The sequence below is a fragment of the Hyla sarda genome, unplaced genomic scaffold (genome assembly GCF_029499605.1).
Source record: "Hyla sarda isolate aHylSar1 unplaced genomic scaffold, aHylSar1.hap1 scaffold_344, whole genome shotgun sequence".
Taxonomy (NCBI): domain Eukaryota; kingdom Metazoa; phylum Chordata; class Amphibia; order Anura; family Hylidae; genus Hyla; species Hyla sarda.
The window spans coordinates 131,216-151,580 of record NW_026610197.1 but is presented as its reverse complement, the minus strand read 5'-3'; the positions used below and the strand labels follow the sequence as shown (position 1 = coordinate 151,580).

At 40.3% G+C, this 20,365-nt stretch overlaps 1 protein-coding gene across 1 annotated transcript in view; it reads left to right on the top strand.

Moving 5' to 3' along the window:
• The window catches only part of CD68 (CD68 molecule), a 61,799-nt gene that overhangs the window by 19,110 nt on the left and 22,324 nt on the right, over positions 1–20,365 (top strand). Inside the window, exon 2 of the mRNA XM_056553648.1 lies at positions 1,507–1,678. Within this exon, the coding sequence (XP_056409623.1) occupies positions 1,633–1,678 (46 nt within the window). The 5' untranslated portion in view covers positions 1,507–1,632. The remainder of the gene's footprint in view (positions 1–1,506; positions 1,679–20,365) is intronic.

Below are 20,365 nucleotides of genomic sequence, written 5' to 3'. Positions count from 1 at the left end.
GATGTATATATTATGGAGGAGATGTATATATTATGGAGGAGATGTATATATTTTGGGGGAGATGTATATATTATGTAGGAGATGTATATATTATGGAGGAGATGTATATATTATGGGGGAGATGTATATATTATGGAGGAGATGTATATATTATGGATGATCTGTATATATTATGGAGGATCTGTATATATTATGGGGGATCTGTATATATTATGGGAGATCTGTATATATTATGGAGGATCTGTATATATTATGGGGGATCTGTATATATTATGGGGGAGATGTATATATTATGGAGGAGATGTATATATTATGGAGGAGATGTATATATTATAGAGGAGATGTATATATTATGGGGGAGATGTATATATTATGGAGGAGATGTATATATTATGGGGGAGATGTATATATTATGGAGGAGATGTATATATTATGGGGGATCTGTATATATTATGGAGGATCTGTATATATTATGGGGATCTGTATATATTATGGGGGATCTGTATATATTATGGGGGATCGGTATATATTATGGGGGATCGGTATATATTATGGGGGATCTGTATATATTATGGGGGATCTGTATATATTATGGGGGATCTGTATATATTATGGGGGATCGGTATATATTATGGGGGATCTGTATATATTATGGGGGATCGGTATATATTATGGAGGATCTGTATATATTATGAGGATCTGTATATAATATGGAGGATCTGTATATATTATGGAGGAGCTGTATATAATATGGGGGATCTGTATATATTATGGGGGATCGGTATATATTATGGGGGATCGGTATATATTATGGGGGATCTGTATATATTATGGGGGATCTGTATATATTATGGAGGATCTGTATATATTATGAGGATCTGTATATAATATGGAGGATCTGTATATATTATGAGGATCTGTATATAATATGGGGGATCTGTATATATTATGGGGGATCGGTATATATTATGGGGGATCGGTATATATTATGGGGGATCTGTATATATTATGGGGGATCTGTATATATTATGGGGGATCTGTATATATTATGGGGGATCTGTATATATTATGGGGGATCGGTATATATTATGGGGGATCTGTATATATTATGGGGGATCGGTATATATTATGGAGGATCTGTATATATTATGAGGATCTGTATATAATATGGAGGATCTGTATATATTATGGAGGATCTGTATATATTATGAGGATCTGTATATAATATGGAGGATCTGTATATAATATGGAGGATCTGTATATATTATGGGGGATCTGTATATATTATGAGGGAGATCTAGTAGGACTCCAGTCCTTTATTGTTATTGGGTGTGATGGACTCTCTCAGTATTATACACAGTTCTCACCTCTGTCTATACTTTTTGGGTCCCTCAGTATTGAGTGATCGGTGGGTGATGGTATATTCCGTATACTACGATGGTTACAGTAACTGCAGGTCCATCAATCACAGGCTCTTCCTCCTCTCGTTTCCTTTTTTACACACAGTAAAAAGGGAAGTAATATTGGTGAGATCACATGTAAGAGACTGCAGACGAGAGACCTGGACAGAGAGCGCACAGAAGGTGCAGGGGCGAGAGACTGTCACAGTAAAGAAGACCAAGAGCTTCAGAGATGGGAAATCTGTGGAAAATCATCATCGTCTGCGTCTACATACAAGGTACCTACCTCACACAGGGGCACCTGATATACAGGGGGCTCCTCGTATACAACTATTTACAGGGTTCAATTACTTATTCAAGGCAAGTCTTCTCCAACAGAGTGAATCTATGGGAAACTAGGTAGATTCAAATACTTATACAGAGTGCATGTTACTGTAGAGAGTCCATATACTTATACAGAGTGCATGTTACTGTAGAGAGTCCATATACCTATACAGAGTACATGTTACTGTAGAGAGTCCATATACCTATACAGAGTACATGTTACTGTAGAGAGTCCATATACTTATACAGAGTACATGTTACTGTAGAGAGTCCATATACCTATACAGAGTACATGTTACTGTAGAGAGTCTATATACCTATACAGAGTACATGTTACTGTAGAGAGTCTATATACCTATACAGAGTACATGTTACTGTAGAGAGTCTATATACCTATACAGAGTACATGTTACTGTAGAGAGTCCATATACTTATACAGAGTACATGTTACTGTAGAGAGTCCATATACCTATACAGAGTACATGTTACTGTAGAGAGTCCATATACTTATACAGAGTACATGTTACTGTAGAGAGTCCATCTTATTATACACAGTGCATGTTACTGTAGAGAGTCCATCTTATTATACACAGTGCATGTTACTGTAGAGAGTCCATCTTATTATACAGAGTGCATGTTACTGTAGAGAGTCCATATACTTATACAGAGTACATGTTACTGTAGAGAGTCCATATACTTATACAGAGTACATGTTACTGTAGAGAGTCCATATACTTATACAGAGTACATGTTACTGTAGAGAGTCCATATACCTATACAGAGTACATGTTACTGTAGAGAGTCCATATACTTATACAGAGTACATGTTACTGTAGAGAGTCCATATACTTATACAGAGTACATGTTACTGTAGAGAGTCCATATACCTATACAGAGTACATGTTACTGTAGAGAGTCCATATACTTATACAGAGTACATGTTACTGTAGAGAGTCCATATACTTATACAGAGTACATGTTACTGTAGAGAGTCCATATACCTATACAGAGTACATGTTACTGTAGAGAGTCCATATACTTATACAGAGTACATGTTACTGTAGAGAGTCCATATACTTATACAGAGTACATGTTACTGTAGAGAGTCCATATACTTATACAGAGTACATGTTACTGTAGAGAGTCCATATACCTATACAGAGTACATGTTACTGTAGAGAGTCCATATACCTATACAGAGTACATGTTACTGTAGAGAGTCCATATACTTATACAGAGTGCATGTTACTGTAGAGAGTCCATATACTTATACAGAGTACATGTTACTGTAGAGAGTCCATATACCTATACAGAGTACATGTTACTGTAGAGAGTCCATATACTTATACAGAGTACATGTTACTGTAGAGAGTCTATATACCTATACAGAGTACATGTTACTGTAGAGAGTCTATATACCTATACAGAGTACATGTTACTGTAGAGAGTCCATATACTTATACAGAGTACATGTTACTGTAGAGAGTCCATATACTTATACAGAGTACATGTTACTGTAGAGAGTCCATATACTTATACAGGATATATCTTATTATACAGAGTACATGTTACTGTAGAGAGTCCATATACCTATACAGAGTACATGTTACTGTAGAGAGTCCATATACTTATACAGAGTACATGTTACTGTAGAGAGTCCATATACTTATACAGAGTACATGTTACTGTAGAGAGTCCATATACCTATACAGAGTACATGTTACTGTAGAGTCCATATACTTATACAGAGTACATGTTACTGTAGAGAGTCCATATACCTATACAGAGTACATGTTACTGTAGAGAGTCCATATACCTATACAGAGTACATGTTACTGTAGAGAGTCCATATACTTATACAGAGTACATGTTACTGTAGAGAGTCCATATACCTATACAGAGTACATGTTACTGTAGAGAGTCCATATACCTATACAGAGTACATGTTACTGTAGAGAGTCCATATACTTATACAGAGTACATGTTACTGTAGAGAGTCCATATACCTATACAGAGTACATGTTACTGTAGAGAGTCCATATACTTATACAGAGTACATGTTACTGTAGAGAGTCCATATACCTATACAGAGTACATGTTACTGTAGAGAGTCCATCTTATTATACACAGTGCATGTTACTGTAGAGAGTCCATCTTATTATACAGAGTGCATGTTACTGTAGAGAGTCCATATACTTATACAGAGTACACGTTACTGTAGAGAGTCCATATACTTATACAGAGTACATGTTACTGTAGAGAGTCCATATACTTATACAGAGTACACGTTACTGTAGAGAGTCCATATACTTATACAGAGTGCATGTTACTGTAGAGAGTCCATATACTTATACAGAGTACACGTTACTGTAGAGAGTCCATATACTTATACAGAGTACATGTTACTGTAGAGAGTCCATATACTTATACAGAGTACATGATACTGTAGAGAGTCCATATACTTATACAGAGTACATGTTACTGTAGAGAGTCCATATACTTATACAGAGTACACGTTACTGTAGAGAGTCCATATACTTATACAGAGTACACGTTACTGTAGAGAGTCCATATACTTATACAGAGTACATGTTACTGTAGAGAGTCCATATACTTATACAGAGTACACGTTACTGTAGAGAGTCCATATACTTATACAGAGTAAATGTTACTGTAGAGAGTCCATCTTATTATACAGAGTACACGTTACTGTAGAGAGTCCATATACTTATACAGAGTACATGTTACTGTAGAGAGTCCATCTTATTATACAGAGTACATGTTACTGTAGAGAGTCCATATACTTATACAGAGTACATGTTACTGTAGAGAGTCCATCTTATTATACAGAGTACATGTTACTGTAGAGAGTCCATATACTTATACAGAGTACATGTTACTGTAGAGAGTCCATCTTATTATACAGAGTACATGTTACTGTAGAGAGTCCATCTTATTATACAGAGTACACGTTACTGTAGAGAGTCCATCTTATTATACACAGTGCATGTTACTGTAGAGAGTCCATATACTTATACCGGATATATCTTATTATACAGAGTACATGTTACTGTAGAGAGTCCATCTTATTATACAGAGTACATGTTACTGTAGAGAGTCCATCTTATTATACACAGTGCATGTTACTGTAGAGAGTCCATATACTTATACCGGATATATCTTATTATACAGAGTACATGTTACTGTAGACAGTCCATCTTATTATACAGAGTACATGTTACTGTAGAGAGTCCATATACTTATACAGAGTACATGTTACTGTAGAGTCCATCTTATTATACAGAGTACACGTTACTGTAGAGTCCATATACTTATACAGAGTACATGTTACTGTAGAGAGTCCATCTTATTATACAGAGTACATGTTACTGTAGAGAGTCCATCTTATTATACAGAGTACATGTTACTGTAGAGAGTCCATCTTATTATACAGAGTACACGTTACTGTAGAGAGTCCATATACTTATACAGAGTACATGTTACTGTAGAGAGTCCATATACTTATACAGAGTACATGTTACTGTAGAGAGTCCATCTTATTATACAGAGTACATGTTACTGTAGAGAGTCCATCTTATTATACAGAGTACATGTTACTGTAGAGAGTCCATCTACTTATACCGGATATATCTTATTATACAGAGTACATGTTACTGTAGAGAGTCCATATACTTATACCGGATATATCTTATTATACAGAGTACACGTTACTGTAGAGAGTCCATATACTTATACCGGATATATCTTATTATACAGAGTACACGTTACTGTAGAGAGTACATATACTTATACAGAGTACATGTTACTGTAGAGAGTCCATCTTATTATACAGAGTACACGTTACTGTAGAGAGTCCATATACTTATACAGAGTACACGTTACTGTAGAGAGTCCATCTTATTATACAGAGTACATGATACTGTAGAGAGTCCATCTTATTATACAGAGTACACGTTACTGTAGAGAGTCCATATACTTATACAGAGTACATGTTACTGTAGAGAGTCCATATACCTATACAGAGTACATGTTACTGTAGAGAGTCCATATACTTATACCGGATATATCTTATTATACAGAGTACATGTTACTGTAGAGAGTCCATATACCTATACAGAGTACATGTTACTGTAGAGAGTCCATATACTTATACAGAGTACATGTTACTGTAGAGAGTCCATATACTTATACCGGATATATCTTATTATACAGAGTACATGTTACTGTAGATAGTCCATATACTTATACAGGATATATCTTATTATACAGAGTACATGATACTGTAGAGAGTCCATATACCTATACAGAGTACATGTTACTGTAGAGAGTCCATATACTTATACAGGATATATCTTATTATACAGAGTACATGATACTGTAGAGAGTCCATTTACTTATACCGGATACATCTTATTATACAGAGTACATGTTACTGTAGAGAGTCCATATACTTATACCGGATATATCTTATTATACAGAGTACATGTTACTGTAGAGGGTCCATCTACTTATACAGGATATATCTTATTATACAGAGTACATGTTACTGTAGAGAGTCCATATACCTATACAGAGTACATGTTACTGTAGAGAGTCCATATACTTATACAGAGTACATGTTACTGTAGAGAGTCCATATACTTATACAGAGTACATGTTACTGTAGAGAGTCCATCTTATTATACAGAGTATATGTTACTGTAGAGAGTCCATATACTTATACAGAGTAAATGTTACTGTAGAGAGTCCATCTTATTATACAGAGTACATGTTACTGTAGAGAGTCCATATACTTATACCGGATATATCTTATTATACAGAGTACATGTTACTGTAGAGGGTCCATCTACTTATACAGGATATATCTTATTATACACAGTGCATGTTACTGTAGAGAGTCCATATACTTATACCGGATATATCTTATTATAAGAGTACATGTTACTGTAGAGAGTCCATATACTTATACCGGATATATCTTATTATACAGAGTACATGTTACTGTAGAGAGTCCATCTTATTATACAGAGTACATGTTGCTGTAGAGTCCATATACTTATACAGGATATATGTTATTATACAGAGTACATGTTACTGTAGAGAGTCCATATACTTATACCGGATATATCTTATTATAAGAGTACATGTTACTGTAGAGAGTCCATCTTATTATACAGGATATATCTTATTATACAGAGTACATGTTACTGTAGAGGGTCCATCTACTTATACAGGATATATCTTATTATACAGAGTACATGTTACTGTAGAGAGTCCATCTACTTATACCGGATATATCTTATTATAAGAGTACATGTTACTGTAGAGAGTCCATATACTTATACTGGATATATTATACAGAGTACATGTTACTGTAGAGAGTCCATCTTATTATACAGAGTACATGTTACTGTAGAGAGTCCATCTTATTATACAGAGTACATGTTGCTGTAGTGAGTCCATCTTATTATACAAAGAAAATGTTACTGTAGAGTCCATATACTTATACAGGATATATCTTATTATACAGAGTACATGTTACTGTAGAGAGTCCATCTTATTATACAGGATACATCTTATTATACAGAGTACATGTTACTGTAGAGAGTCCATCTACTTATACAGGATATATCTTATTATACAGAGTACATGTTACTGTAGAGAGTCCATATACCTATACAGAGTACATGTTACTGTAGAGAGTCCATATACCTATACAGAGTACATGTTACTGTAGAGAGTCCATATACTTATACAGGATATATCTTATTATACAGAGTACATGATACTGTAGAGAGTCCATTTACTTATACCGGATACATCTTATTATACAGAGTACATGTTACTGTAGAGAGTCCATATACTTATACCGGATATATCTTATTATACAGAGTACATGTTACTGTAGAGGGTCCATCTACTTATACAGGATATATCTTATTATACAGAGTACATGTTACTGTAGAGAGTCCATATACCTATACAGAGTACATGTTACTGTAGAGAGTCCATATACCTATACAGAGTACATGTTACTGTAGAGAGTCCATATACTTATACAGAGTACATGTTACTGTAGAGAGTCCATATACTTATACAGAGTACATGTTACTGTAGAGAGTCCATCTTATTATACAGAGTACATGTTACTGTAGAGAGTCCATATACTTATACCGGATATATCTTATTATACAGAGTACATGTTACTGTAGAGGGTCCATCTACTTATACCGGATATATCTTATTATAAGAGCACATGTTACTGTAGAGAGTCCATATACTTATACCGGATATATCTTATTATAAGAGTACATGTTACTGTAGAGAGTCCATATACTTATACCGGATATATCTTATTATACAGAGTACATGTTACTGTAGAGAGTCCATCTTATTATACAGAGTACATGTTGCTGTAGAGTCCATATACTTATACAGGATATATGTTATTATACAGAGTACATGTTACTGTAGAGAGTCCATATACTTATACCGGATATATCTTATTATAAGAGTACATGTTACTGTAGAGAGTCCATCTTATTATACAGGATATATCTTATTATACAGAGTACATGTTACTGTAGAGGGTCCATCTACTTATACAGGATATATCTTATTATACAGAGTACATGTTACTGTAGAGAGTCCATCTACTTATACCGGATATATCTTATTATAAGAGTACATGTTACTGTAGAGAGTCCATATACTTATACTGGATATATTATACAGAGTACATGTTACTGTAGAGAGTCCATCTTATTATACAGAGTACATGTTGCTGTAGTGAGTCCATCTTATTATACAAAGAAAATGTTACTGTAGAGTCCATATACTTATACAGGATATATCTTATTATACAGAGTACATGTTACTGTAGAGGGTCCATCTACTTATACCGGATATATCTTATTATACAGAGTACATGCTACTGTAGAGGGTCCATCTACTTATACAGGATATATCTTATTATACAGAGTACATGCTACTGTAGAGAGTCCATCTTATTATACAGAGTACATGTTACTGTAGAGGGTCCATCTACTTATACCGGATATATCTTATTATACAGAGTACATACTACTGTAGAGGGTCCATCTACTTATACCGGATATATCTTATTATACAGAGTACATGCTACTGTAGAGGGTCCATCTACTTATACAGGATATATCTTATTATAAGAGTACATGTTACTGTAGAGAGTCCATCTTATTATACAGAGTACATGTTGCTGTAGTGAGTCCATCTTATTATACAAAGAAAATGTTACTGTAGAGTCCATATACTTATACAGGATATATCTTATTATACAGAGTACATGCTACTGTAGAGAGTCCATCTTATTATACAGAGTACATGTTACTGTAGAGGGTCCATCTACTTATACCGGATATATCTTATTATACAGAGTACATACTACTGTAGAGGGTCCATCTACTTATACAGGATATATCTTATTATACAGAGTACATGTTACTGTAGAGGGTCCATCTACTTATACCGGATATATCTTATTATACAGAGTACATACTACTGTAGAGGGTCCATCTACTTATACAGGATATATCTTATTATACAGAGTACATGTTACTGTAGAGGGTCCATCTACTTATACAGGATATATCTTATTATACAGAGTACATACTACTGTAGAGGGTCCATCTTATTATACAGAGTACATGTTACTGTAGAGAGTCCATCTTATTATACAGAGTACATGTTACTGTAGAGAGTCCATCTACTTATACAGGATATATCTTATTATACAGAGTACATGTTACTGTAGAGGGTTCATCTACTTATACAGGATATATCTTATTATAAGAGTACATGTTACTGTAGTGAGTCCATATACTTATACCGGATATATCTTATTATAAGAGTACATGTTACTGTAGAGGGTCGATATACTTATACTGGATATATCTTATTATACAGAGTACATGTTACTGTAGAGAGTCCATCTTATTATACAGAGTACATGTTACTGCAGAGACTCCATCTTATTATACAGAGTAAATGTCACTGGAGAGAGTCCATCTACTTATACCGGATATATCTTATTATAAGAGTACATGTTACTGTAGAGAGTCCATCTTATTATACAGAGCAGGGATCGACCGATTATCGGTTTGGCCGATATTATCGCCCGATATTCACGATTCTGGATGTTATTGATATCGGCAATTACCTTGAGGGTCCTGATCACAAGAGATTACAGTCTATGGGGAGTGAGGACCCTGATCACAAGAGATTACAGTCTATGAGGAGAGAGGATCCTGATCACAAGAGATTACAGTCTATGAGGAGAGAGGATCCTGATCACAAGAGATTACAGTCTATGAGTAGTGAGGATCCTGATCACAAGAGATTACAGTCTATGAGGAGTGAGGGTCCTGATCACAAGAGATTACAGTCTATGAGGAGTGAGGATCCTGATCACAAGAGATTACAGTCTATGAGGAGAGAGGATCCTGATCACAAGAGATTACAGTCTATGAGGAGTGAGGGTCCTGATCACAAGAGATTACAGTCTATGAGGAGTGAGGATCCTGATCACAAGAGATTACAGTCTATGAGGAGTGAGGATCCTGATCACAAGAGATTACAGTCTATGAGGAGTGAGGACCCTGATCACAAGAGATTACAGTCTATGAGGAGAGAGGATCCTGATCACAAGAGATTACAGTCTATGAGGAGAGAGGATCCTGATCACAAGAGATTACAGTCTATGAGGAGTGAGGACCCTGATCACAAGAGATTACAGTCTATGAGGAGTGAGGGTCCTGATCACAAGAGATTACAGTCTATGAGGAGTGAGGATCCTGATCACAAGAGATTACAGTCTATGAGGAGTGAGGATCCTGATCACAAGAGATTACAATCTATGAGGAGTGAGGATCCTGATCACAAGAGATTACAGTCTATGAGGAGTGAGGACCCTGATCACAAGAGATTACAGTCTATGAGGAGTGAGGGTCCTGATCACAAGAGATTACAGTCTATGAGGAGTGAGGGTCCTGATCACAAGAGATTACAGTCTATGAGGAGTGAGTATCCTGATCACAAGAGATTACAGTCTATGAGTAGTGAGGATCCTGATCACAAGAGATTACAGTCTATGAGGAGTGAGGACCCTGATCACAAGAGATTACAGTCTATGAGGAGTGAGGATCCTGATCACAAGAGATTACAGTCTATGAGGAGTGAGGATCCTGATCACAAGAGATTACAGTCTATGAGGAGTGAGGACCCTGATCACAAGAGATTACAGTCTATGGGGAGTGAGGATCCTGATCACAAGAGATTAGTCTATGAGGAGTGAGGACCTGATCACAAGAGATTACAGTCTATGAGGAGTGAGGACCCTGATCACAAGAGATTACAGTCTATGAGGAGTGAGGGTCCTGATCACAAGAGATTACAGTCTATGAGGAGTGAGGACCCTGATCACAAGAGATTACAGTCTATGAGGAGTGAGGGTCCTGATCACAAGAGATTACAGTCTATGAGGAGTGAGGATCCTGATCACAAGAGATTACAGTCTATGAGGAGTGAGGATCCTGATCACAAGAGATTACAGTCTATGAGGAGTGAGGATCCTGATCACAAGAGATTACAGTCTATGAGGAGTGAGGATCCTGATCACAAGAGATTACAATCTATGAGGAGTGAGGATCCTGATCACAAGAGATTACAGTCTATGAGGAGTGAGGACCCTGATCACAAGAGATTACAGTCTATGAGGAGTGAGGATCCTGATCACAATAGATTACAGTCTATGAGGAGTGAGGACCCTGATCACAAGAGATTACAGTCTATGAGGAGTGAGGATCCTGATCACAAGAGATTACAGTCTATGAGGAGTGAGGATCCTGATCACAAGAGATTACAGTCTATGAGGAGTGAGGATCCTGATCACAAGAGATTACAGTCTATGAGGAGTGAGGATCCTGATCACAAGAGATTACAGTCTATGAGGAGTGAGGATCCTGATCACAAGAGATTGCAGTCTATGAGGAGTGAGGATCCTGATCACAAGAGATTACAGTCTATGAGGAGTGAGGACCCTGATCACAAGAGATTACAGTCTATGAGGAGTGAGGATCCTGATCACAAGAGATTACAGTCTATGAGGAGTGAGGGTCCTGATCACAAGAGATTACAGTCTATGGGGAGTGAGGACCCTGATCACAAGAGATTACAGTCTATGAGGAGTGAGGATCCTGATCACAAGAGATTACAGTCTATGAGGAGTGAGGATCCTGATCACAAGAGATTACAGTCTATGAGGAGTGAGGGTCCTGATCACAAGAGATTACAGTCTATGGGGAGTGAGGACCCTGATCACAAGAGATTACAGTCTATGAGGAGTGAGGATCCTGATCACAAGAGATTACAGTCTATGAGGAGTGAGGATCCTGATCACAAGAGATTACAGTCTATGAGGAGTGAGGACCCTGATCACAAGAGATTACAGTCTATGAGGAGAGAGGATCCTGATCACAAGAGATTACAGTCTATGAGGAGAGAGGATCCTGATCACAAGAGATTACAGTCTATGAGGAGTGAGGACCCTGATCACAAGAGATTACAGTCTATGAGGAGTGAGGGTCCTGATCACAAGAGATTACAGTCTATAAGGAGTGAGGACCCTGATCACAAGAGATTACAGTCTATGAGGAGTGAGGATCCTGATCACAAGAGATTACAGTCTATGAGGAGTGAGGATCCTGATCACAAGAGATTACAATCTATGAGGAGTGAGGATCCTGATCACAAGAGATTACAGTCTATGAGGAGTGAGGACCCTGATCACAAGAGATTACAGTCTATGAGGAGTGAGGGTCCTGATCACAAGAGATTACAGTCTATGAGGAGTGAGGGTCCTGATCACAAGAGATTACAGTCTATGAGGAGTGAGTATCCTGATCACAAGAGATTACAGTCTATGAGTAGTGAGGATCCTGATCACAAGAGATTACAGTCTATGAGGAGTGAGGACCCTGATCACAAGAGATTACAGTCTATGAGGAGTGAGGATCCTGATCACAAGAGATTACAGTCTATGAGGAGTGAGGATCCTGATCACAAGAGATTACAGTCTATGAGGAGTGAGGACCCTGATCACAAGAGATTACAGTCTATGGGGAGTGAGGATCCTGATCACAAGAGATTAGTCTATGAGGAGTGAGGACCTGATCACAAGAGATTACAGTCTATGAGGAGTGAGGATCCTGATCACAAGAGATTACAGTCTATGAGGAGTGAGGATCCTGATCACAAGAGATTACAGTCTATGAGGAGTGAGGATCCTGATCACAAGAGATTACAATCTATGAGGAGTGAGGATCCTGATCACAAGAGATTACAGTCTATGAGGAGTGAGGACCCTGATCACAAGAGATTACAGTCTATGAGGAGTGAGGATCCTGATCACAATAGATTACAGTCTATGAGGAGTGAGGACCCTGATCACAAGAGATTACAGTCTATGAGGAGTGAGGATCCTGATCACAAGAGATTACAGTCTATGAGGAGTGAGGATCCTGATCACAAGAGATTACAGTCTATGAGGAGTGAGGATCCTGATCACAAGAGATTACAGTCTATGAGGAGTGAGGATCCTGATCACAAGAGATTACAGTCTATGAGGAGTGAGGATCCTGATCACAAGAGATTGCAGTCTATGAGGAGTGAGGATCCTGATCACAAGAGATTACAGTCTATGAGGAGTGAGGACCCTGATCACAAGAGATTACAGTCTATGAGGAGTGAGGATCCTGATCACAAGAGATTACAGTCTATGAGGAGTGAGGGTCCTGATCACAAGAGATTACAGTCTATGGGGAGTGAGGACCCTGATCACAAGAGATTACAGTCTATGAGGAGTGAGGATCCTGATCACAAGAGATTACAGTCTATGAGGAGTGAGGATCCTGATCACAAGAGATTACAGTCTATGAGGAGTGAGGGTCCTGATCACAAGAGATTACAGTCTATGGGGAGTGAGGACCCTGATCACAAGAGATTACAGTCTATGAGGAGTGAGGATCCTGATCACAAGAGATTACAGTCTATGAGGAGTGAGGATCCTGATCACAAGAGATTACAGTCTATGAGGAGTGAGGACCCTGATCACAAGAGATTACAGTCTATGAGGAGTGAGGATCCTGATCACAAGAGATTACAGTCTATGAGGAGTGAGGATCCTGATCACAAGAGATTACAGTCTATGAGGAGTGAGGATCCTGATCACAAGAGATTGCAGTCTATGAGGAGTGAGGATCCTGATCACAAGAGATTACAATCTATGAGGAGTGAGGATCCTGATCACAAGAGATTACAGTCTATGAGGAGTGAGGATCCTGATCACAAGAGATTACAGTCTATGAGGAGTGAGGATCCTGATCACAAGAGATTGCAGTCTATGAGGAGTGAGGGTCCTGATCACAAGAGATTACAGTCTATGAGGAGAGAGGATCCTGATCACAAGAGATTACAGTCTATGAGGAGTGAGGATCCTGATCACAAGAGATTACAGTCTATGAGGAGTGAGGGTCCTGATCACAAGAGATTACAGTCTATGAGGAGAGAGGATCCTGATCACAAGAGATTACAGTCTATGAGGAGTGAGGATCCTGATCACAAGAGATTACACCGCACCGCGTCGCACCCCCCCACCGCCCCGGCCCCATTGCCTCCCCCATCCCCGGTTTTATAATTATCTGTTCCCGGAGCCCGCGCTACTTCTTGCTCCTGCTGTGTCCTGCGTTACGCTGTGCGCAATGACGAGTGACGTGACGTGCGCGACGTGACCTCACCGTCAGTGTGCACAGTGACAGTTCAGGAGGACGCCACTGGAGCCAGATGTGGAGTGGACCCCGGGAACAGGTAATTATAAAACCAGGGATGGGGGAGGCAATGGGGTCAGTCGCAGTGTGGTGGGTCGGGGGGGCGGTTGCGGTGCGGCGGGGGGAGCGGTGGCGGTGATAGGTCTCAGGACCCCCGGACAGGCAGGGGGAGAGAAGCGGGTGGCGGCGGCGGCCTATGGCACCGCAAAAGCCACTGCAGTGCATTGATTTAAAGCGCCCGCTTTAAATCAATGATCTGCAGCGGTGTCGCGGGGGGATAAATAGCCGATAACTTATACCGGAATATCGGTATAAGTTATCGGCTATTGGCCCTAACCTCCACCGATTATCGGTATCGGCCCTAAAAAAACGATATCGGTCGATCCCTAATCGTGGCTAGGCGCAGAGGGCAGGAGAGCAGCAGGACTGACAGGCGCCAGGAGCATCATGTCACTTCCCAGAAGCCAACACTGTCTTAAAGCAACAGTGACAATAAAAAAAAAAGAACAGCAGTAGCCAGAAACCCCGGGCTATGGGCCTGAGACGCGGTGCTGCAGCCCCGTTACACTCCCCCCCCCAAGTATGCCCCTGGGTACCGCCCATGTTTTATAAATAGAGAGGGTTACATAAAGGAGACTGCTGAATTGTGCACTTTTTATGTCTCCAGGACCTAGAGGTCTCAGAATAGGCAAAGTAGGGGAGACCATTAGGGAATTCTATAGGCTGCATGAAGAGATGTGTCTTTAGGGAAAGTTTACAGCTGTGGATGTTGTATATACGTCTTATAGACTGGAATGAGCGGTTCAGATTATGTCAGATGGTATTTTGTAGGAATTCATGGGTGATGTCTATGAAAGAGGTATATAACAAGGGTGATATCAACGGAAGAGGTATATAACAAGGGTGATATCAACGGAAGAGGTATATAACAAGGGTGATATCAACAGAAGAGGTATATAACAAGGGTGATATCAACGGAAGAGGTATATAACAAGGGTGATATCAACAGAAGAGGTATATAACAAGGGAGATATCAACAGAAGAGGTATATAACAAGGGAGATATCAACAGAAGAGGTATATAACAAGGGTGATATCAACAGAAGAGGTATATAACAAGGGTGATATCAACGGAAGAGGTATATAACAAGGGTGATATCAACGGAAGAGGTATATAACAAGGGAGATATCAACGGAAGAGGTATATAACAAGGGTGATATCAACGGAAGAGGTATATAACAAGGGTGATATCAACGGAAGAGGTATATAACAAGGGTGATATCAACAGAAGAGGTATATAACAAGGGTGATATCAACAGAAGAGGTATATAACAGGGGTGATATCAACAGAAGAGGTATATAACAAGGGTGATATCAACAGAAGAGGTATATAACAAGGGTGATATCAACGGAAGAGGTATATAACAAGGGTGATATCACAGGTAAAGGTATATAGCAGGGGTGATGTCATGGGAAGAGGTATATAGCAGGGGTGATATCAACAGAAGAGGTATATAACAAGGGTGATGTCTATGAAAGAGGTATATAACAAGGGTGATATCAACGGAAGAGGTATATAACAAGGGAGATATCAACAGAAGAGGTATATAACAAGGGTGATATCAACGGAAGAGGTATATAACAAGGGTGATATCAACAGAAGAGGTATATAACAAGGGTGATATCAACAGAAGAGGTATATAACAGGGGTGATATCAACAGAAGAGGTATATAACAAGGGTGATATCAACAGAAGAGGTATATAACAAGGGAGATATCAACAGAAGAGGTATATAACAAGGGAGATATCACAGGTAAAGGTATATAGCAGGGGTGATGTCATGGGAAGAGGTATATAACAAGGGTGATATCACGGGAAGAGGTATATAGCAGGGGTGATGTCATGGGAAGAGGTATATAACAAGGGTGATATCACGGGAAGAGGTATATAGCAGGGGTGATATCACAGGAAGAGGTATATGGCAGGGGTGATATCAACAGAAGAGGTATATAACAAGGGTGATATCACAGGAAGAGGTATATAGCAGGGGTGATATCACGGGAAGAGGTATATAGCAGGGGTGATATCAACAGAAGAGGTATATAACAAGGGAGATATCACAGGTAAAGGTATATAGCAGGGGTGATATCACGGGAAGAGGTATATAACAAGGGTGATATCACAGGAAGAGGTATATAGCAAGGGTGATATCACGGGAAGAGGTATATAACAAGGGGTGATATCACGGGAAGAGGTATATAGCAGGGGTGATATCACGGGAAGAGGTATATAGCAGGGGTGATATCACGGGAAGAGGTATATAACAAGGGAGATATCACAGGTAAAGGTATATAGCAGGGGTGATATCACGGGAAGAGGTATATAACAAGGGTGATATCACGGGAAGAGGTATATAACAAGGGAGATATCACGGGAAGAGGTATATAGCAAGGGTGATATCACAGGAAGAGGTATATAGCAGGGGTGATGTCATGGGAAGAGGTATATAGCAGGGGTGATGTCATGGGAAGAGGTATATAGCAGGGGTGATGTCATGGGAAGAGGTATATAGCAGGGGTGATATCACAAGAAGAGGTATATGGCAGGGGTAATATCACGGGAAGAGGTATATGGCAGGGGTGATATCACGGGAAGAGGTATATGGCAGGGGTGATATCACAGGAAGAGGTATATGGCAGGGGTGATATCATGGGAAGAGGTATATGGCAGGGGTAATATCATGGGAAGAGGTATATGGCAGGGGTGATATCACAGGAAGAGGTATATGGCAGGGGTGATATCATGGGAAGAGGTATATGGCAGGGGTAATATCACAGGAAGAGGTATATGGCAGGGGTGATATCACGGGAAGAGGTATATGGCAGGGGTAATATCACGGGAAGAGGTATATGGCAGGGGTAATATCACAGGAAGAGGTATATGGCAGGGGTGATATCACAGGAAGAGGTATATGGCAGGGGTGATATCACAGGAAGAGGTATATGGCAGGGGTGATATCACAGGAAGAGGTATATGGCAGGGGTGATATCACAGGAAGAGGTATATGGCAGGGGTGATATAACAGGAAGAGGTATATGGCAGGGGTGATATCACAGGAAGAGGTATATGGCAGGGGTGATATCACAGGAAGAGGTATATGGCAGGGGTAATATCACAGGAAGAGGTATATGGCAGGGGTGATATCACAGGAAGAGGTATTTGGCAGGGGTGATATCACAGGAAGAGGTATATGGCAGGGGTGATATCACAGGAAGAGGTATATGGCAGGGGTGATATCACAGGAAGAGGTATATGGCAGGGGTGATATCACAGGAAGAGGTATATGGCAGGGGTGATATCACAGGAAGAGGTATATGGCAGGGGTGATATCACAGGAAGAGGTATATGGCAGGGGTGATATCACGGGAAGAGGTATATGGCAGGGGTGATATCACGGGAAGAGGTTTATGGCAGGGGTAATATCACGGGAAGAGGTATATGGCAGGGGTAATATAACGGGAAGAGGTATATGGCAGGGGTGATATCACGGGAAGAGGTATATGGCAGGGGTAATATCACAGGAAGAGGTATATGGCAGGGGTAATATCACGGGAAGAGGTATATGGCAGGGGTGATATCACAGGAAGAGGTATATGGCAGGGGTGATATCACAGGAAGAGGTATATGGCAGGGGTGATATCACGGGAAGAGGTATATGGCAGGGGTGATATCACAGGAAGAGGTATATGGCAGGGGTGATATCACAGGAAGAGGTATATGGCAGGGGTAATATCACGGGAAGAGGTATATGGCAGGGGTAATATCACAGGAAGAGGTATATGGCAGGGGTGATATCACAGGAAGAGGTATATGGCAGGGGTGATATCACAGGAAGAGGTATATGGCAGGGGTGATATCACAGGAAGAGGTATATGGCAGGGGTGATATCATGGGAAGAGGTATATGGCAGGGGTGATATCACAGGAAGAGGTATATGGCAGGGGTAATATAACAGGAAGAGGTATATGGCAGGGGTGATATCACAGGAAGAGGTATATGGCAGGGGTAATATCACAGGAAGAGGTATATGGCAGGGGTGATATCACGGGAAGAGGTATATGGCATGGGTGATATCACGGGAAGAGGTTTATGGCAGGGGTAATATCACGGGAAGAGGTATATGGCAGGGGTGATATCACGGGAAGAGGTATATAGCAGGGGTAATATCACGGGAAGAGGTATATGGCAGGGGTAATATCACGGGAAGAGGTTTATGGCAGGGGTGATATCACAGGAAGAGGTATATGGCAGGGGTGATATCATGGGAAGAGGTATATGGCAGGGGTGATATCACAGGAAGAGGTATATGGCAGGGGTAATATAACAGGAAGAGGTATATGGCAGGGGTGATATCACAGGAAGAGGTATATGGCAGGGGTGATATCACGGGAAGAGGTATATGGCATGGGTGATATCACGGGAAGAGGTTTATGGCAGGGGTAATATCACGGGAAGAGGTATATGGCAGGGGTGATATCACGGGAAGAGGTATATAGCAGGGGTAATATCACGGGAAGAGGTATATGGCAGGGGTAATATCACGGGAAGAGGTTTATGGCAGGGGTAATATCACAGGAAGAGGTATATGGCAGGGGTAATATCACGGGAAGAGGTATATGGCAGGGGTGATATCACAGGAAGAGGTATATGGCAGGGGTGATATCACAGGAAGAGGTATATGGCAGGGGTAATATCACGGGAAGAGGTATATGGCAGGGGTAATATCACGGGAAGAGGTATATGGCAGGGGTGATATCACGGGAAGAGGTATATGGCAGGGGTGATATCACGGGAAGAGGTTTATGGCAGGGGTAATATCACGGGAAGAGGTATATGGCAGGGGTGATATCACGGGAAGAGGTATATGGCAGGGGTAATATCACGGGAAGAGGTATATGGCAGGGGTAATATCACGGGAGGAGGTATATGGCATGGGTGATATCACGGGAAGAGGTTTATGGCAGGGGTAATATCACGGGAAGAGGTATATGGCAGGGGTGATATCACAGGAAGAGGTATATGGCAGGGGTGATATCACAGGAAGAGGTATATGGCAGGGGTGATATCACAGGAAGAGGTATATGGCAGGGGTGATATCATGGGAAGAGGTATATGGCAGGGGTGATATCACAGGAAGAGGTATATGGCAGGGGTAATATAACAGGAAGAGGTATATGGCAGGGGTGATATCACAGGAAGAGGTATATGGCAGGGGTGATATCACGGGAAGAGGTATATGGCATGGGTGATATCACGGGAAGAGGTTTATGGCAGGGGTAATATCACGGGAAGAGGTATATGGCAGGGGTGATATCACGGGAAGAGGTATATAGCAGGGGTAATATCACGGGAAGAGGTATATGGCAGGGGTAATATCACGGGAAGAGGTTTATGGCAGGGGTAATATCACAGGAAGAGGTATATGGCAGGGGTAATATCACGGGAAGAGGTATATGGCAGGGGTGATATCACAGGAAGAGGTATATGGCAGGGGTGATATCACAGGAAGAGGTATATGGCAGGGGTAATATCACGGGAAGAGGTATATGGCAGGGGTAATATCACGGGAAGAGGTATATGGCAGGGGTGATATCACGGGAAGAGGTATATGGCAGGGGTGATATCACGGGAAGAGGTTTATGGCAGGGGTAATATCACGGGAAGAGGTATATGGCAGGGGTGATATCACGGGAAGAGGT